Source organism: Canis lupus, chromosome 1, assembly GCF_003254725.2.
Source record: "Canis lupus dingo isolate Sandy chromosome 1, ASM325472v2, whole genome shotgun sequence".
Classification (NCBI taxonomy): Eukaryota; Metazoa; Chordata; class Mammalia; order Carnivora; family Canidae; genus Canis; species Canis lupus.
In genome coordinates this window covers 69350280-69370843 of record NC_064243.1, presented here as the reverse complement: position 1 = coordinate 69370843, position 20564 = coordinate 69350280, and the positions used below count along the sequence as shown (strand labels likewise).

General features: G+C 48.9%; 2 protein-coding genes across 3 annotated transcripts in view; one reads left to right on the top strand and one right to left on the bottom strand.

Annotated features, from left to right (window-relative positions):
* Nucleotides 1-5061: 5061 nt before the first annotated feature.
* Nucleotides 5062-20564, bottom strand: part of LOC125753405 (basic proline-rich protein-like) — a 31065-nt gene continuing 15562 nt past the window's right edge. Inside the window, exons 2-3 of the mRNA XM_049099880.1 lie at nucleotides 5919-6811; nucleotides 5062-5785 (exon numbers count right to left, since the gene is read on the bottom strand). Coding sequence (XP_048955837.1) covers nucleotides 5062-5785; nucleotides 5919-6811 — 1617 coding nt within the window. The remainder of the gene's footprint in view (nucleotides 5786-5918; nucleotides 6812-20564) is intronic.
* The window catches only part of EPB41L2 (erythrocyte membrane protein band 4.1 like 2), a 193662-nt gene continuing 178609 nt past the window's right edge, over nucleotides 5512-20564 (top strand). The window contains exon 1 of one of the 2 annotated variants that reach the window (XM_049115512.1): nucleotides 5512-5595. The gene's annotated coding sequence lies outside the window, so the exon portion shown is untranslated. The remainder of the gene's footprint in view (nucleotides 5596-20564) is intronic. The other variant, XM_049115521.1, reaches the window with a different exon arrangement.

Sequence of the window (20564 nt, the reverse complement as noted above, 5' to 3'; positions counted from 1 at the left end):
GTAAACATTTCACGAGGCCACTATTTGCTCAGAAGCCATCGAGTCGAACGGTCATAAGCCAAGCACTAATATTTTTAAAGGGTAAAATGAGGGGCTTGCCAGGCCACTTCGTTCATGGTCTATTACAAAGAAAATATTTGCTCAATTTATTAAGTTTAGGTTTAAGTGAGTTGAATTATTGTGCTTTGAGGGTTTTGCTTAACTAAGACTTGATGGGAAATTTATATTTAATATAACAAATGGGTAAGACGTTTCATCATATGATGATCTCATGGAAACCTATCCTGAGTCCCGGATGACTATAGAACGAGCTCTAAACTCAAGCTCCCCTTCAAAGCCTCCCTGCCTTTGCTCACGTAGTTCCTTCAAGGCCATCTGGCCACTCTTGAACCTCCATGAGGCCCTTAATCGGAACTTATCACCCCTTTCTATGCGTTTCTAGTGTCTGCAATTAGGACTCGAACTGCTGGGCCTGTTGTTGAGATTGGCCTCATGATCTCTGCATTGTGCTGTTCCCATTGTGCTCTGATAGCATACAATGACTTCAAATATATTTCATCTGTTCTTGTTTTTTGAGTGGTTCGGTTGAACTTTGTTCCAGGATGGCCTACTAGCTATGGGGGTAAACATTAAAATCTTAGGGGCTCAATACCCCAAAGGCTTATTTCTTCCTTATTTCTCGCTCAGAGTCCAGTGGGGGTGGGAGAAGGCTTCGTTCCTCATCGTGGTTCAGGGACCCAGGCTTCCTACATTCTGGAAGGTCCCTCGTGCCCTAGGACCTTAGAGCTCTCTGGGTCCTCCGCACCTGGCAAAGGAAGGAGGAAGTGAGCGAAGGAACATGCAGGAGATGGTTTTAGGGGGGACCCTGCGTGGAGACAGTGTACACCAGCACTACCTGGATTCCACTGGTGTGTGGGCACCTTTTGCTGGCAGGGAGGCTGGAAGCGGTGGATAGGTCTGTGCCCCGGGTGACAAGAAAATTGTTCTGGTGACTAGGAAGCCTTGCCTCTGCCATGATCTGTTCTCCTCACCAGACGGCGTCTGTTTTATCACACAAAGCAGGACCAGGGACCCTCCCCAAGGGACGCAACCCAAAGCCCCACGTGTCAGTGGGTCCGGTGTGATGTACAGGGATGCGGGATGTGCGATCTTGTCACAGCTTCTGACCTCTTACAATGACTTCACTGTTTCTACCGGGCTCAGCCATGCGCCTGCAAAACAGCTTTAAGCTGAGCTCAGGGCCGCGGGACGCGCCACAGGCCGGGCCTCGGGACCCAGCACCTGCTCTGCAACGCCCCCGCCCCCGGAAGGACGGGTCCAGCCGCTGAGACTTGCCCACCGACCCTACAGTCCCTGCGCTGGGTTCGGTGGGATCGAGCTGCTGCTCGCTCTGCAGCCCCGCAGCCCTTCCCTCCGAGGACCAGGGACACGGAAACCTCCCTTGACTTGTCACGGGAAATTCCAGTAAAGTAACAGATTTCATGGGCTTGTGCTGCGTCACTGGGGGATGGAGATGGTGTGCGTGGGACTCGGTGTGCCGGCCTGGATAACACTGCCTTAGCTTTGTGTGTCCCGTGACAGTCACCTGGCGGAATAAACATCTGCGTTGGGAGATGAGGACAATCTGGGGGCACAGGTGGGAACCAGAATTGCCGACTGCTTGGCCCACTTAGTGCCCCCGGACTGCTCTGCACCGTGGGAGCACACGTGTTACTTGCCTCTGCGTGTGCAGACATGGCGCGAGGCCCGCGGCATCACACCCCTCGGACTGCTCACGTCTTTGTTTCACTCTTTGCAAATGCAGCTTTCGGGGGGGGTTCTCATTGGGCCCTCTTCTGCTTCTGCTTCCAGCTCCGGGGAGCAATCGACGGTGACATCCATGGAGCGACAGCTCCAGAGGCCCCACGCGGGCGGGCGGCTTTTTGCCACCGAGACACACGGAGCAGGGCTGCGCATGTGGCACGACCCTAGTCCAGCTGAGGAAGCAGCTCAGTTTGGCAGGTTGAGAAACATACTTTTACTAGCAATAGTTGGGAGTGTATTCATTTATTCCTGAGAGACCCAGAGAGAGAGGCAGAGACCCAGGCAGAGGGAGGAGCAGGCTCCGTGCGGGGAGCCCGACGCGGGACGCGATCCTGGGACCCCGAGGTCACGCCCTGAGCCGAGGGCAGACGCTCAAGCTTTTGCTTTCACACATCGGGAGCCAGGTGCTTCGGAGAGAAGCCCAGCCCATCCTGCTAGGAGGCCGCCTGGGGAGAGAGCTGTAAAAGGAGAGCTCCTGTGGAGGGGAAGTTAGGCTCCTTGTTGACAGGCGGCACCAACTGCCAGACCGGGTGAGGCCGCCTTGGATGGCTCATCCACAGTTGACCCTTCTAGCCGACACCGCACAGCGCAGAGTGGCACCGTCTCGTTGAGCCTGCTTCGATGCCCAAAGAATCCCAGCAACGAAATGTTTGTCACTAATCTGGGGGGTTGTGCAGCCACAGACAAGTGCAACTCCAAGGATTGGCCCGGGGAGGGAGTGCCTCCTGCGACACTTACGTGGTGTCCCTATCGCGTAGGCCGCAGGCCTGGGAACACGCGTCCAAGACGGAGCGGTCTCCCTGCCGAGGACCCGAGGGCAGGTTCTCGTTCAAAGCCCGCCCAGTACTGCTACCTGGTTGGGCTTGGCAGCCAGAGGCGCGAGGATGGAAGGATGACTCACCCGTATGGTGGGATCCAGATTCTGAGGAGCACGTGGATGAGCTGGTGAGGAGGGCTCGGGGAGATCCGAGGCTGCCTCCTACTTACAAGGCCAGACTGGCTTTGCCTGCAGATGGTGCCTAAGATTGAGGCGGCGGCGCTAAATTTGGATAGGATGACTCTCGGGTCTGGTGTCCAGATTCCTGTGCTGTTCTTTGTGGGTCCCTCCCTGTTACTCTAGTCCCTCTGAGTGGGGAGACCCAGCCTGGCTTTTATCAATCCGTTTTCCTGGAGACAAATATTCTGCTTTAAACTCCCACCCGGTGGGCCTGCCCGTGCTGACTGCCCGCATCTCCAAATATCACCTGTTCACACTCTGCCCTGCTTGGCCGTCCCAACTTCTTTTCTCTCCCGGTTAAGGCCTCCCCGCTCGCCTGGAATGCCACCTGTTGTCTGCTGACGTCTGTGCCGTGCCATGAGCCATCTGTGTTCGTCCCTTCCTTATCGCTCCCAGAATTCCATTTTTCCTCCTTCAGTTCCTTGCAGGTCATCACAGAGTCGGCTCCGTTCCACTGAAATGTTGTAAGGCTGTATCGACACCACAAAGTCTGATTCTTCCACACAAGAGCCTTCAGAGCTCTGATAACACCCTTCCCAGGACCTTTTTGATCATCTCTTTTAGCCTAAACCTTGCCGGCTCCCGCGTTATCAAGGCTATGCACCCACGGATATAAGTTCGCTTCTTGGTATCCCCCCTAAAAGGTAGCTTCCTGAAGTGACTCCCATGCGTCAGCGGAGAACAGAGGACAGGAATCATTTCCTACGAGAAGGGCATTATTGTTTATCGATTACACCTAGACTTATGTTATTATTTTGCATTAGCATTTTTAAAGGCTCTCACCAGGTCTAGACAAAGGTCTTATGGGTTTTAGAGCTTATATAACCTTAGGGACTCTCTTTCCTAAGCAAAAAATGTACAAATATAGTTAGTTTCAGGCCTGTGAGAATGAGGGATCCCGAAGCTTCAGTGTTGTTAGTCTCCTTGTAAATCGGCCTCAAAGTTCCTGTTGGTATCGTCTCACGACATCCCCGGCTTTCTCCCATCAAGGCTGCTCTCTTATCAGGGCTCTTCCCCCCATATCAGTGCCTCTGATTAAGGCCAGCGGGGTGCTCAGCGCACGCAGGATCGGGTGAGTTCACATACGTCAGGGGCTTAGAACAACATCTAGTACGTGGAACATGCAATAGGTGTTAGCGACTACTAGTATTATTTTTAAAAAGATTTTATTTATTTATTCATCAGAGAAGGAGAGGACACAAGCAGGGGGGACACCAGACGGAGGGGGAAGCAGGCCCCTCGCTCAGCAAGGAGACGGAATGGGGCCTTGATCCCCGGACTCTGGGATCATGACCTGGGCCAAACGCAGGTGCTTCGCCGACTGAGCCACCCAGGCCACCCGGCTATTATTACCTTTATTGCTTACCAGCAGATCTTTAGAAAACAGTGTGTCTTCCCGACTTAATTTTCTTTGATGTGCTGGGGTTAATACTTGCCCTGCCCTTTCCCAACGGTTATTGGGAGGATCAAATGATAAGATACGTGAAGGAGCTTTGTCGACTACAAGCACCAGGCCCCTGGAGACTGTAACCGAGCTTCCATGCGACATTGTTAGTTTTAGAAAAGATTATGTTTGGCAAAGAAAAGAGGACTTTGGCCCAGGCAGCGTCATTAAAGCCCTCGCTAAGGGAGGGAGGGAGCAAGAACGAGAGGTGCGCGGCTGGCACACCCTGGAGGCCTGCCCTGCGCCTCCCTCTTGATGGTCAACGTTCAGAAAAGATGAAATCAGTAGAATCTGAGAAAAAGTGGTGTAATTTTATAAAAGAAAAGCAGCAGGGCCCCGGGAGGTATCGTGTGTGTCTTTCACAGTCTGCAGCATCCTCAGCCTTGTCCTGCTCTGCAATTCGGGCTCCCAGGGTGCTGCCTGGAGGAAGCCTACTCACGCTTTGGGTTCGGCGTGAAAGTCCCTCCTCTGTGGGGTTTCCCCAAACCCCCCAGCCCCTCCCGCAGGAAGAATAAATAGTTCTTTTTTCTTTCTTTTTAAAACATTTTTATGTATTTATTCATGAGACGCAGAGAGAGGCAGAGACCCTGGCCGAGCGAGGGAGGAGCCGGACGCGGACCGGATGCCGGGACCCTGGGTCACGCCCTGGGCCGCGGGAGACGCCCCCCCCCAGGCCTTCTGCTCCCCGCGGGAAAGCTCTTCCCCGGGCTCCGCGGAAAGGGACCCGCGAGCCCTGTGCCCGCGTCCATGGGCTCAGTGACGGCTTAGGCCTCTCGCAGTCCGAGGAAAGCAGTTTGCAAAGTTGGTGAAACGGGATTTACGGGCGGGGTTCGCGGTCGGGGAGCGCATCCTTGCAGCCGCGGGTGCCCGGCGGCCGGGGCGGCGAATCCCGCGGCAAGTCCCGCCCCTGGGGGCGTGGCCTAAGGGGCGGGACCATAGGGCCGTGGCGCTGTCGAGGGGGGCGTGGCCAGAGGGCCGTGCGCGGCCGGAGGGGGCGTGACCATAGGGGCGTGGCGCTGTCGAGGGGGCGTGGCCAGAGGGCCGTGGCTCGACCCGAGGGGCGTGGCCGGGGCGTGGCGCGGCCGGAGGGGCGTGGCCACAGGGGGCACGGCGCGGCCGGAGGGGGGTGGCCGGGGCGTGGCCGGGGCGTGGCGCGGCCGCGGGGGTTTCCGCGCTGGGGGCGCGTCCGGGGGCGCAGGCGGGGCTTCCGCCGCGAGGGGCGGGGCGGGCGCCGGGGCTCTGACGGCCGGAGCCAGGGAATTTCAATTTGAAACGCGGCGGCGGAGGAGGCGGCGCGGCGGCTGGAGCGGGAGCGGCCCCGCGGGAGCGAGCCCCGGCGGCGCGGAGCGCGGTGAGGCGGCTCGCGGGGCTGCGGGGCTGCGGGGCTGCGGGCGGGGGCCGGGGGTCGGAGTCCTGGGGGCGCCGCGGGGCTGGGGGGGCTGGGGGGGTCGGGGGTCCCGGGGTCCGGGGGTCCGGGCGGAGCGGCTGGTCCCCGCGGAGCGCGGGCCGCCCGGAGTGTCCCCGAGGCCGCGGCCGGGGCGCTGAGCCGGGCAGGAAGCGGCGGCGGGACGGCGTCCCCGGGGGAGGGCGGCGGCCCCGGGACTGCTGCCTCCCGCCCCGAGGCCCGGGTCCCGGGTCCCCCGCCCGCCTCTCCCTCCCCGGGGTCGGGGCCACGTCGGGGCGGCGCCGGGAGGGGCGGGGGCGCCGGTGAGCCGCGCGGGCCCCGAGGTGCTGGGGTTCGGGGCGGCGCGTCCCGGGCCCGCGGGGAGGCCGGCGGAGGAATCCCGCTGCATCCCGGGCGCCGGCCGCGGGCCCGAGCGGATCCCGGAGCGGAGCTCGGCGCGGAGCTCGGCGCGGGGGTGAGGGGCGGCGGGGGGGGTGCGGCTGGGGCCCGCCGCGCGCGTGGGCGGTGCCGGGGCTGGGCGAGGGGCCCCACGCGCGCCGTCCCGCCGCCCCACGCGCGCCGCGTCCCGCCCCGTCCCTCCCCGCCCCCCCGCGCGCCCTGTTGCGGTCCCGGAGGTCGCGGGCGGCCCCCAGCGCCCGGGTCTCTGCGCCCACTGCCGGTCCGCCCGCGGGGCCGCTGCGGGGGGCGGGGGGCGGGTGCGGGGTCCGGGGATGCGAGTGCGGGGTGCAGGGTGCGGGGTCCGGGGGTGCAAGTGCACGGTGCGGGGTGCGGAGTCCGGGGGTGCAAATGCAGGGTGCGGGGTGCGAGGTTCGGGGATGTGCGGTCCGAGGTCTGGGGGTGCGAGTGCGCGGTGCAGGGTCCGGGGGTACGAGTGCGGGGTGCAGAGTGCGCGGTGCAGGGTCCGGGGGTGCAAGTGCACGGTGCGGGGTGCAGGGTGCAGGGTGCGCGGTCCGAGGTCCGGGGGTGCAGAGTACGCGGTGCAGGGTCCGGGGGTGCCGGGTGGGGTCCGGGGGCTCCGCTCCTTGGCGGCCAGGGTTGCGGGGAGGCTAGAGGAGCTGCCGCCCAGACCGGTTACTCTGCAGCACGGCCTCCGGGGCCTCCCGCTAATTTGCGGATCCTTCCATCCACCCGTTCCTCGTCGCTTCCACCGCGGCCGCTGCTTCTAAGACGGAGGGAAGGTGAACAGATCGGAGCAGTAAATGTACTTTTTTTTTTTTTTTTTGAATCCCGTCCTTTCCTGTTTCTTGAACTTCTTACCTCCAAAATGTCTTTTGCATGTCGTCGTGCCAGCAGTCTTGTTCTTTTTACTGTTATGTAAGTTTTTTCATATTTTTAATGACTCCAAGAGGCTTCCCTTTATTCGTCCATATTCTTCAGCCCCCCCCCCCCAAGGTTTTCTTCTCCCACCGGAACGCATTATTTCTGTGTCCTCCGTCTATAATAAATACTGTGAGAATTCGCAGTGTAGTTTGGCTTTCTATCTCATTTCACTTTGGGTTTAGCACTTGAGGGAAACTGAGTCAGCTTTTTGGCCGCAGGGGCGGGGATGTAGGACTCCCAGGTCCTGAGCAGGTTCCCTGGGAGACCAGGGCGCTGCCCCTGTCCCGGTGCTGCGGGCAGTCTTGGGGTGTGACCCGGGCCACCCAGCTTCCTCCATCCACGGACACAGTTTGCAAAGAGCGAAGGCAGTGTCACCTGTCAACGGTGGCCAGTCCTGTAATTCAGATTGAGAACCACCTCAAACCTCAGATGTCTCCTCTTTGGAGCTTGTGGGAACAATGGGGTGGATTTAGGGCGCCTCTGGTCTTAGCCTGCCTTCCCCACTCCCTGGGCAGACTTCCCGCTGGTAGTGGTCTTGTGTGCAGGAGGACTGCCAAGAACCAGAGGCTGCTTACGTGCACTGATCCGAGGGGACAGTTTCTTTCCTTTCAAAACACACTTCCTTAAGAAAGCCCAAGTCCTAAGCGGTCGCTCATCTTTCACCTCCAGCCCAAGTAGTTAGAGCACCTGTGCAGAGACACTGCGGAGGAAACAGGTGGGTGAGTTGAGCTCTCCACTCGGAATATCTTGGTATCTAACTTGGGTGGGGATTGCTTAAAGTGATTAAAAGTAATACCAAAGTTACAATTTTAGTGAAATCATTGCTAACTTATGTAAAAAAAATTTAACTGTTACGGAATATTTCAACTGGGTATGTATTATTAGATTGGGTAGGAATGCAGCTGGTATTTACGTTAAAATAAGAAATTTAATTCCAAGTAGGAAGAAGCAGATTTTCAGATTTAGGGGATGGACCCGAAAGGAGGCCCACCAAAAAATAACCGCAAACGTAAAACAAGGAAATTCAGGGAATTCTTACTGTATTTGGAGAGCTGGCTTTGAGGACAGTTACGTATGTGCCCGTGTTGGTGGCTCTTGGGCCGGTGGTCACTTCCAGTGTACCCTGTGCTGCTCTGAGTTGGTGAGCCGGCCGCGTCCTTTCCTTCCTAACGTAGCGTTCCTGTGGTTTACCCTTTCCAAATTACCGGTTCCAAAGAATCGAGTTTAGAAGACCTATCCAGTCACCAGATTTTAAAAATAGATTTTTAAAAATCATAACCATGTCCATGTGTACTACCCAGCCATTTGCTTTCAACTAAAAATACTTGCAAAGATGACAAAGCAGTCCTCAACCAAAATATTTATTGGTAAAATTACTCTGTAATTAGTAATATTGTATAGTTATGTTTAACATCAGGTTTTGCTCTGAATCACCAATCTCATATTACTGTGGCCAGAGAACTACAAGGGGTTTTATCTTTGCCGTTTTATTTAGGAATGTGGGGTTTGTATTTTATTTAGTAGAATGCTAAATATTTTTGAAGATTTGACTTTGTTTCTGTTTCCACAGGAAGCTATGGGCATTTGTCTTTGTTTTTTGAACCAAAGTAGTCTTTTCGAAAGCTGTGTGTGGACTTTTTGGGAGCGTATGCTTTGCTCATATTTTTATAAGACAATATAGTAGTTTGTGCGGATATCGCGGAGAGTCAAAATTTGCATTTCTAAAATCTCTGGTTTTTACTTGGAGAAAACAAAGGAAATGTGCCTACCTCCCCCGCCCCACCTTTATTTAGAAACATTTCCAGTGGCCCTGTTTGCTTTTTCAGATTCAGAATTACTGTACTAACCCCCGGGTACCCCCAGGTGCCCCCCAGGTACCCTTACAGAGTTAAAAGCTGGACGTCAGGGTTTCTGCTGGCTTTGGCCCTGAGTCCCTGCACGTTCATAGAATCCTCAAGGGCTGCCCTTTCCACTCAGCGAATGGACGCACAGCCCTTGCCCTCCGCCCTGACACCCAGACATTTGCAGACTCCTCGGGGGTCGGAGTTCATAGAAGATTTGTACAGGAACCCCCCCAGATTCCAGACAGAGCATCCTGTGGGAATGCCATGCTTCGGCCCAAAGCAGCCCCCTAATCGGGGGGGGGGGGGGCATCGCTGGTGTGCCCCCCCCCCCCAAGTCTCAGATGGGGTCGTGGCCTCTTGGGAGCTGCAGGAGCCTGGCCTCAGGTGCAAGTAGTAGAGTCGTGGGGCGATTATAGGGAAGGCAGAAAGGGGAGCGGGCGGTCGTCCTCATAGCTAGAGGTAGCTGGCGGTGGTGACCAGTGCTTTTTAACGGTTTTCTGTAAAGTGCGTGTGTGCATTTTGTATGAGAGCAAATGTATTTACGTGGATGTGGATGTATATTTGGCATGTGAAGTGATCTAGAACATCGTGCTTAACTCATTTGACAAATCTATTCATTGAACCTTTATAGAATATATTAGGGGTGCTTTTTGTGAAGATTCTTTGAAAGTTGGAGTTGGCGTAGAACCTAGTGGTAGTTCATGTAGCTGCGTCACGTAGGCCATATGGGTCATGTAGGCCATATGTCATACAGGGGATTTGCTTTTCTTGCTGGTGGATTTTGTTTCCTCTCGCTTTGTGGTTGGATTGACATCCCTGTGGGTTTCTTAGAGATGTGTTTTTCATGTCTAGAAGGATAGATACTTGATGTATCATTTTTCTCAATACTCAGTGTTTGGGATAGTATTTGTTTTAATGAGAATTTCAGTGGTTTTCTCAATTTTTCATTAAAGTTTTTTTTTTTTTTTTTTTTTTTACTTAGCACAAGTTGGGTGAAGGGGCAGGGGGAGAGTTGAGCAAGGAGCCCGCCCTGGGCTCGATCCCAGGACCCCAAGATCACGACCTGAGCTGAAGGCAGATGTTTAGCTGACAGCCACCCAGGCATACCTCAGTTTTCTCATTTTTAAAGTGATGTCACTTACCGTTTGGATAAGGACAGTACTACGTTATATACTGCTTCTGGATTTTTTCCCCCTAAAGATCGAAATTGGGCTAACTTCATATTCTCAATTACTTTTAAAATGGAATTATAATTTCATTTCATGGATACTGCCCTGGGTATTAGTATCTTTTCAAATTAGCATATTAGAGCCATGAAGGTCTACATGTCTGTAGGTTGCCTCCTAAATTATCTTTATAGTAATTGGAATATGTGTGAGGAATAAGAATGCTCTTTTTATTCGCTCTGAGAAATACCTTCAGTAAGGTTTTGTTTCAGGTAGCCAAGTTAACATTTTGCACATGTGACTAACTTCAGGGTCATGGGGACGGTTTCCGTACTTTCTAGGTTAAGAAGGAGAGGGTGTGGAAAGGGCTCCACGGTGATTTGTCTGCCCCTCCGTATGATTTTGTTTAGACCAGGTAGGGAGGGTCATTGTATCTAAACTAAAGCTTTTCGAAACTGAAAAGCCAGTTTCCTCTTGCTTTGCTCTTTTTATGGCCTGTGAACCTCTTTGAAAGAAATTGCCAGATACAAAAAGACTGATGAATGGTACCTTTTGATTGCCTTATTCCAAGATGACTGTGGACTGTGATTTTTTTTTAAAAAAGGATTTTATGTATTTATTTTACAAGACAGCATGAGCAGGGAGAGGGGCAGAGGCAGAGGCACAGAGAGAGTCTCAGGCACAGTCCACACTGAGCATGGAGCCTGATGCAGGGCTCGATTGCATGACCCAGAGATCATGGCCTGAGCTGGAACCAAGAGTCGGACACCTGACCGACTGAGCCCCCCAGGAGCCCCAGGAAAATTGTGATTTTGGAAATTTTTCATATAGGTCTGATTACCACCTATCACCTTTTGTAAGCCCTGAGTTCAAGTTTCTAGACCTCCTGTTGAGCTGGAACTAACACCATGATAACAAGTGTGCTGAGTTTAATCATATTTTTGAGTTTCTACCAGTATAAACACACATCCCACTATCTCAAAGACATTAAATTAAAACGTAATTTGCACTTTGCCATAATTCCTAGGTTCTTTTTCTTTTTGTCCAGACAGGCTACACCTTTAGATTCATTCACCTAGAGGACCAGAAAGGAGCATGGAGATTATTTAGTGTAGACATGCTTGAAATAGAGCGGGATGAGTGAGAAAGTACTGCCCAGTGTGGTTTGTGAACTGGCTGAGACTTTATTTATTTATTATTTTTAAAATATTTTATTTATTTATTCATGAGAGACACACAGAGAGGCAGAAACATAGGCAGAGGGGGAAGCAGGCTCCATGCAGGGAGCTCCTGGGACCCCGGGATCACGCCCCAAGCCAAAGGCAGACGCTCAACCACCGAGCCACCCGGGTGTCCCAGGCTGAGACTTTAATAAAGTGTGTGCTTGTGTGCACGTGTGCACATGTGTGCATGTGTCTGAGTATTGGAGAGAGATTTTTGGGAGCAGTGTTTTGGAAAGTATTTTGGGAAACAGAAGATCAAAAACTGTTTTAGTTCAGTTCTTATTTTTGAGGCTAGGAAACCTCCATCCTGCTGGACTGGTTTACTTCTGGGGCTCCTGTGCAGCTGTATTCTGGGAATTCCCTTTGCCTTTCTTTCTGGGCTCCCAGGTTACTGGGCTCTCTGTCTCTTTCTTAACTCTTACTTTAACTATATCCTCCAGCAATTTCCAAGAAAGTGCTAATGGAAGGTGAATTTTTTGAAAACTTGCATGCATGTCTTGAAGCAGCTTTTTTCCACTCTTAAATGCGTTTTTTTTTTTTTTTTTTCCCCAAGTAGGCTCCATGCCCACTGTGGGGCTTGAACTCATGACCCTGAGATCAAGAGTTGCATGCACTACTGACTGAGCCAGCCAGGCGCCCCTGAAATGCCTTTTTGTGCTCTTACGGTGAATGCTTTTATAGTTTGGCTGGGTATAGAATTCCAACTTAGTGACTGCTTATTCTTTTGACTTTTTCAGGCATGATTCTGTTGTGATCTGGCTTGCCAGTGCTGGTGGGCAGGAGCCCTGCAACTCTAATGTTTGCCTCTGTGGGTGTGGCTGGTTTGCTCTTCTTAGGAGTTTTTAGGATTTTCTCTTTGAACTTGGTGTTTTGAAATTTCATGATGGTGTGCCTTGGGTATGGGAGGTTTTTCACTCATTGTGCTGAGCTCAGTGGGCTCTTCCAGGTTGGAAACTCGTGTCTTCCTGAAATCTTCCTCTATGATAATTTCTCCCTCTGTGTTCTCTGGTGTTTCTGAAACTTCTGTTATTTGGATTAAATTTTCTAGATTGACTCTCCAATTTTATTAGTGTTTTTTTTTTTTCCCTCTCATACCATCCCTTTATTTTTTTTGTTTGGTTTTTGCTTTCTTCTAACCTCTCTGCTGAATTTTTTTGTTTTCCTGTTTTCAACGCTGCTCCATGGTCACTGAATTTTCTTTCTGGTAATGTCCTTGGTTTTTCCATGTGTGTAGTGTCTCCAATCTTACTCTACTTATGGCCCTTTGCACTTGCTTCCCCTCTGGAATGCTCTTCCAGCAGATACCTGCATAGCTTACTCCCTTAACTCCTTCAGATCTTTGTTTCCCATGATCATTTATTTGAAACTACAACCCTGCTTGCACACCTAAAACCCTAGTATGCCTTCAATCTTTCTTTCTTTTCTTTTCTCTTTTCTTTCCTTTTCCTTTTCTCTCTTTCTTTCTTTTCTTTCATAGTATGTATTATTATCACCTCAGTGTAAACTGCAAGAAGGCAAATATTTTTGTCTATTTTGCACTTGGTGAATACATGTTGCCCGAGTAGTAGGGCCTCCTTGTTTTCTGTGTTCCCCCCACATCTGCCCTCTGTGTCTGGATTCCCTCAGCCTGGAGACTTCCTTCAACTGCTCTAGAGAATGAACCTCTTGTCTTTTGGCTGCAAAGTTCAGAGAGAGGGAGGGAGAAGGAAGAGTTTCAGGAGTGCTCCATGTGCTGTTTTCAGCTCTGTCTCTCCCCTCGCACTCTGTGGCCTCTGGAACCTCTACTTCCTAGGCTCCTGGGGCCTCTCCCAGGGCTCAGTTTGCTTCTTGGAGGCCTCCACCAGAACAGGGATTCAGCTTTGGCTTCCTCTGCTTTGCTAAGTCAGTTACTTTGTACATCTGTTTTCCATCTTCTAAAATTCTGTTGATATATCTCATCTGCTGGCCTGTCCCCTCCTTTTTTTTTTTTGTCCCTCCCCTTTAAAAATTTTTTTCCTTACTGTCATTTTGGTGTGGTTTTGGGAGGGAGCAGAAATTAACTCATGTTCAGTCCACTGATTTAGGGTTTTGAATTGATAAAAATAAAATCCCCAAGATTACTGTGGTAGTCACAGTTTGGTAAGGACTGCAGCCATAGTAAAATGGTCCTTTTTTTTTTTATGCCAGATACTGAGTTGAACTTTATATATGTATTTTTATATATATAAAAATATTATGTATATATAATATCATGTATATAACATATGTATATATCATAGATATGTGTATATATACATGTGAAGAGAGAGAGAAAGTCAGGTGATTGAGCCAACATCTAGGGTGGGTGGGAGTTGACGACTGATATGTCTGAACGGAAAGGTGCTGCTTCCTAGGAAGACTTCGGCAAATGTATTATTTTTTTTCTTGTGATAGTTTCATGGATTAGTTCAGTACAGATGTTTATAAATCTTACAATACATACTTGAATTAGATTTAAAAATACACAGTAAAAGTTTGGTGACTATGTTTCAGAAATGGCAACCTTATTTTAGAGCGTCCTGAATACCTTCATTTATCTTCAGATTGATATGTGATTTGCATACACATATATTAAATATTCTTTGAATATTGATTCCGTGATTAGAGGAAACTCTGAACTCCTGTGGATTGTGTTAAATACCTTTAGGGTAAAAAATTTGGTTACTAGGGCATGAATAGGGAATGGGAATTACACTCGTGAAGATATACATACTAGGGATTTTTTGTGTATGGAGTTTAGGGCAACAGAAATGGGGTTCTGATAAGGTATTGGCTGTGAGGTCCGAGGAAGCTCCCAAAGACCCAAAGACTCATATGTGCGTGTGGTTAGTGTAGGTTAAACTCTTTGGTGGGTTTTACAGATTTATAAATTCAAATACTCTGTTCCTTATTGTAGAAGATGTTGCAGGCAGTAGACCAGGATATATTTTCCGAAAGTGTGGTGTGTGTTAAAATGAGTTAAGGTGGTACACAGATGAATCTTTCTCTCTTACTGGTTAAATATACATGTCAGTGTACATCAGAAAAATAGACAAGTGCCTCAAACCTATGATTTCATTGGTATTAACATAGTATAAGGCTAAAATGAAGTAGGTATTTTTGTAACTTGATTTAAAGGTTAAATATAAAGTAAAAAATACAGTGACAGTGTTTGGATTTGGCAAAAAATATAAAGTTGTTATGTGAGTGAAGTTTGAGAAATGGTGCATATGTTCAAAATATCATTTTTTTTGTTGAAATTTTTATTTATTCATGAGAGACACAGAGAGAGGCAGAGACACAAGCAGAGGGAGAAGCAGGCTCCATGCAGGGAGCCCGATGTGGGACTTGATCCTGGGGCCCTGGGATCACACTCTGAGCCAAAGGCAGATGCTGAACCGCTGAGCCACCCAGGCGTACCCAAAATATCATTTTCTATCAAGGTCATTAATAGATTTTTTTCTTTCTCCTAGTAGATAACAGCATAAAAACCGTTATGTGGTGATTGCAGCTTAGACTTCTCATGGTTTTCTTTTCTATTAAATATGGTTTTAATTTGCAAAGTTTCGTTTTAATCTTTTCAAAGTAAATCACTTTTCTCATTTGATTCTTTTTTTTTTTTTTTTTTTTTTTTTTTTTTTTTTTTTTTATTTATTTATGATAGTCACAGAGAGAGAGAGAGGCAGAGACACAGGCAGAGGGAGAAGCAGGCCCCATGCACCGGGAGCCCGACATGGGATTCGATCCTGGGTCTCCAGGATCACGCCCTGGGCCAAAGGCAGGCGCCAAACCGCTGCGCCACCCAGGGATCCCTCATTTGATTCTTAAAATACATTTCATACCGTGTGTCCGACAGATAAAAGCAGGTCAGGAAGAGGTTAAACTTACCAGTCATTTGGTTTCCTAAGGGAGCGTCAGGCACAGCCAAGGCCTGCTTGTGTCCAGTTGTCCCCTCTGCTCTGTGCTTCTCTGCTGCTGATGGAGTTGCCAATTGAATTTTTCTTGGAGAACACAGGAAGCCTGCCAAGTTCTGTAGCTAGAGATCTGTCCTGTAGCTCTCATCTATTTGTATCTTGAGCCCTGAAGGTAGACAAAGCTGGGTCTTCCAAAAATAGTTCAATAAATGTGTCAACGTTTTGAGATACTGTTGAAAAAACAAGGAAGTAGAAGTCCTATGGGATTATTAGGAAATGGTGCCAAATGCCTTCACTAGGATTTGAAAAGCTAGTGTGGCAGGGTCATCTGCTAGACGGCGGTGCACATTCAGCCTTCATTCTGGGAGCCCACTTGCACCATGATAATCTTTCCCTTTTCCCCAGTATGCTCTGTTTAATTGCTCTTGGACTCTGGTAGGAAAGCTGCTAAGTGAACACCTCCCTTGAAAAGTTTTCTTTAATCCACTTCTCTTAAAGGGAGAAAGGAAAACTCATTTTTCTTAATAAAATGAATACAAATTGTGTATGGGAAAGGTTAAAATGTCAAGAAATGAGTTGGGTCTGTCTACTGACAGAGGAATCAAGAGTTTATCCATAAGCTTGTAACCAGAACTGTTTTTGGATCTCAGCCATTAAAATCAACATCAGTAAAGCCTGTGTCTTAATTTCTGTAATGCCAAGATTGTCTGTTTTAAGTTATACACGTATGAGAATATGAATACATTTGTCCCTCTCCCTCCCCCACCTGCAGCAGGAAAATAAAGGTATGTTGCAGATATTCTTAACTTTGCAGCTCCCCGGCGAGGAGCCGTAGATGTGGGCAGCATGTGTCGTGCAGATGTGCCTCTAGCTTTTCTCCTAGCTGGGGCCAGTTCACTTTCGTCCCCGTGCCGCAAGTTTAAATGGAAAGACTCGAGGGTAGATTTTAGAGCATTTTATGGATCTGTGATCTCTGTGTTGCTTGCTCTGTGCAGCCCACACAATAGCAGTGAGAGATAACGTGGCCTTTTTTCCGGGACTTTTTTTGTTGTTGTTGGAGTTTTTTAAAGTCATGTTTTTAATGCATCTATTTATTGAAACGCTTTTTGGCAGAAGGAATATACCATCGTTAGTTACAGAAGAGTGTCTCTCTTTTTAAACTTTTTATTACGGGAAGTTGAAGATACATTCAGATGTAGAGAGAACACTAGTGTAGTGAACCCCGGGTACCCTCACCCAGCTTTGATAATTACCAGGACATAGCAGTCGTGTCTCATCAACACTTCCCTTCCACTCCTGACACTACCCTCCTCCGAGGATGATTATGAAGCAAATTCTAGACATCATATAATTTCATTTGTATATAGATATTTCCTCCTGCCCCTTCTTTTTGGCACGTGCATTCTAGTCTCCAAAATAAAATTGATGTCCATTACTGCTTGTGTAGAGTCACAGAGATGAGTTCATTTGCGACTTAGGTCATGTTTTTGGAATAAATTTCTGACTGTGGTTTTGATCAGAGAAAGTTTCATCTAAACGTAGCTTGTGGACATAGGAAATGCTCTAGCCAGTGCTAAAAAAAAAACCTAATACTTTCTAAACCAAATCAGAGCTGATCTTCAGAGTCTAGTATATTCTCAAGGTACTGTTGCTGTTCTGTATGTTTTTTTTTCCCATTGCTCCTACATTTACTTTAATGACTTTAAAGACTTTAATGATTTCCGATTTTCCTTTTTTCTCCTTTCTTCCCTCCCACACTCCCTTTCTCTCTTTCATTCTTCTTTTGCTTAGCATGGTTTTGTTGGCAATATGTTGGAAGTAGACCAAGCGAAACATTTTTTTTCAGCTGACTGGATTTTAATGGGACTACACAGTTACTGTAAAATCAGATCAACCTGCCATGTGTATGGTCTGTCTGGCTTTATAGAGGGGAAAGTGCATGCTTTAAACATTGGTCATATGTTAGTTTATAAATCAAAAAGTTGGCATTATAGCTGAGGCTGACAATCACTTAGTAGTTGAAATGTGTTTCCCAATTAATAAAGGCAGAATTTTTTGAAAAGATTTTATTTTATTTGAGGGAGAGAGACACAGAAATAGCAACAGAGAGCACAAGTGGTGGGGGGAGCAGGAGAAGCAGGCTCCCCGCTGAGCAAGAAGCCCGATGTGGGGCTTGATCCCAGGACCCCGGAGCTGAGGAGACACCTAACCGACGGAGCCACCCAGGTGCCCCTAAAGGCAGGATTTTTATGTGAGAGGTAGTTTATTTTAAATTTTACTTTTATTTATTTATTAAATTTCGTTCATTCATTCATTCATTCATTCATTCATTCATTTTTAGAGAGAGAAAGAGTGCATGAGCAAGGAGAGGCAGAGGGGGAGAGAGAGTCTTAAGCAGGCTCCATGCCCAGCACGGAGCCCAACGAGTGGCTCGATTTCATGACCCTGAGATCATGACCTGAGCCAAGATCAAGATAATGGATGGAGCCACGCAGGCACTCCTGATTTTTACTTTATTTATTTAATTTATGATAGTCACAGAGAGAGAGAGAGAGAGAGAGAGAGAGAGAGAGAGAGGCAGAGACACAGGCAGAGGGAGAAGCAGGCTCCATGCACCGGGAGCCCGATGTAGGATTCGATCCCGGGTCTCCAGGATTGCGCCCTGGGCCAAAGGCAGGCACTAAACCGCTGTGCCACCCAGGGATCCCTGATTCTTACTTTAAATTAAAATATAGTTTAGTATGTTTTCTTTGGGAGGTCATTATATACTGAATTATTTTAATCTGTGCTTTATTGAATCATAGTGTATTTTCTTTGTAAAGGTATCACATGGTGAATTAGAAAGTATTGGTAATAACGGGTCACATTCATCGAGTACTTCGTCTGTGTCCAGTACTGTTCTGTTGCTTAGTTTGTTCGTTGTCCCCTTGCAGTAACCCTGCGAGGTAGGTACTGTCCTGGGTTACCTGTCGGAAGAGTGAGGGGCAGTTTCATTCAGAAGTTGGACGGCAGTTGGGGGGGTTCCAGGCCCGGTCCCTCGCTGGGAAGCTGGGCAGGAGGGGGGCGAGCGCAGATCTGGGCAGGGGTGGCTGCCGCCTGCCTTGCTCTCCGTCGCCGCTTTATAAGTGGGACGTCGCGTCCATCTGCAGCGTGACAGGTCGCAGAGTGGCTGCCCAGGTTGGAGGTTCCAGGTGCCGCTGACCGTTGGGAGTTCTGCCTCGTGCCGTCAGGGGTGTCGGAGCTCCGCTGTCCCTGAGCTGTCCCCAGGAGACAGGCTTGGGGGAGTTTGTCCCGGGTCCTTGGGGATGGGAATTTTAAGCAATCAGGTACCTGATAGTTTATCTCCCTTCCTTTTTCCCTGAAAGGAGCGGAGGGTGGAAAGGATATTGTTGCAGCCCCAAATCCCGCTTCAACCAGTTGCTGGGGGTGACACTGGGGAAATAAGGGTGCTTCCTGTGTCCTTCTCTTAAATGGGTCAGGCGCCCTGAATTAAGTCCGGATCCGTATACGGTGTCTGGCTGGGCCCTTGGGCCCTGCGGAGGGTCGCTCCCAGGGCCCTTGTGTAGAGGAGCGACACAGACAGGCTTGGGCAGAACATTGGCTAAAGCTTTCATGGTATCCCCATGGCAGTTTTGGGAGTATGCTGTTCATTTGTGGGAACTCTGTGGTGATTATTACTGAAATTTTAATCTTGGTCATCTAAGATATTTCTTGCCAGTGATTTTTATTATGACCAACGGGGACTGCTGACAGGATGGATGGACAGACGCCAGGGACGCTCGTAGGGAAGCCTAGCAAGCTGATGCGGCTTGTCTCGATGGCTACAAAACCGGTTGAAATAGGATGAAATTTTTTTGAAATGAAAGTTAAGTCTGCTGAATTATAAGCTCCTTGAAAGAGTTCTAGGACACAGCAGTGTTGGCCTTCTTTCCAGAGTGAAGATGTATTAAGAGGTAGTAGATGGCTCCGTATTCCCCAGCAAAGAGCGCGTTCACTTGCGCCCCAGCAGTACCCTGAAGTTCCTCTCACCGGGTAACGATGGCCCCGGGGTCAAGTCTGTGGAGTACTGTCCCCTCCTGTTTTATTTTTGACCATCTTGAAATTCCCCCCTGACCCCTTGCAGTGCTTCTGTTCTACTCCTCCTCTTCTCTGAAGACTTCCTTTCCTCTGACTATCAGCTTTTCCCTGTTGCCTGCGGTTCTGTCCTTAGCTCTGAGATTTTCTTTTTTGCATCATGACAGTGATAGAGATGCCAGTCAGCGAGGCACTAACTTGACTTCACACCTCACAAATGGACGGTGACCTGTTGGAAAACCCTTTTTCCCAGGCGTAAACCAGATCTGGAGAAAGGGAGTTTCCTTTTTGGGAGAAGAGGAACTTTTTGACAGTTGGTGTGGGCAGAGAATGGAGTGACTTTCCCAGGGTTTGGAGGACCTCTGCCAGAGGCTGGTAATTGTCTGTTGGGAGGTGGGAGGATGATTCACTGCGTGGGAGGTGGGACTTTGGGGCCACCACGTGTTAAGATTTTATGATTCTCATTTTGTGACTTGCTGAAATTTTAAGGTGATTAAAGTGATTTCAAGATGAGAAGTACTAATTCTAAATATATTTGTTAATATGCTACTTTAGGTACAAAATGTCTCACTGTTCTATTTTAGATATTAAAATTTTTAGAAGTTAATTTGAAAAATTCATAAGCTAACTTTGTTATTTCCTTTTTAATTTTTTTTAAATGAAGCAGCTTTATTTGGAAAGTTTTAAATATGTAGCAAATTGAATAGTACGATGATCCTCCCCATGAAGGGTCATCACCTAACTTTAACAGCGATCAGCTGGTAGCCAGCCTTTATCTACATCCCTGTTCACTTCACCCTGACAGGATTATTTTGAAGCAAATCCTAGGCATCTTTTTGTTTCATCTACTTATATTCAAAATATCTTTCTTTTTAAAACTTTTTATTGTAAGTAATCTCTATACCCAACATGGGGTCGAGCTCATGACTCCAAGGTCAGGCGTCGCATACTCCTCTAACTGAGCCAGCAAGGTACCCCTCAATAGATATTTCTAAAAGCTAAGATTCTTGAAAAAAAATTACAATACTATTATTACACATAAACAAATTAATAGTTAATCTTTAGTATCATCAAATATTCACTCTGTTCAGTTTCCAATTTGTTTCTGTTTTCTTTCAGGTTTTTTGGAATACGATTCAAATTAGGTGCACATATTGTGGAGTAGTGATTCTCTTTATAGGTTCTGTCTCTCTTTTATATTTCCTTGTAGGGGATCCCTGGGTGGCGCAGCGGTTTAGTGCCTGCCTTTGGCCCAGGGCGCGATCCTGGAGACCCGGGATCGAATCCCACATTGGGCTCCCGGTGCATGGAGCCTGCTTCTCCCTCTGCCTGTGTCTCTGCCTCTCTCTCTCTCTCTCTCTGTGACTATCATAAATA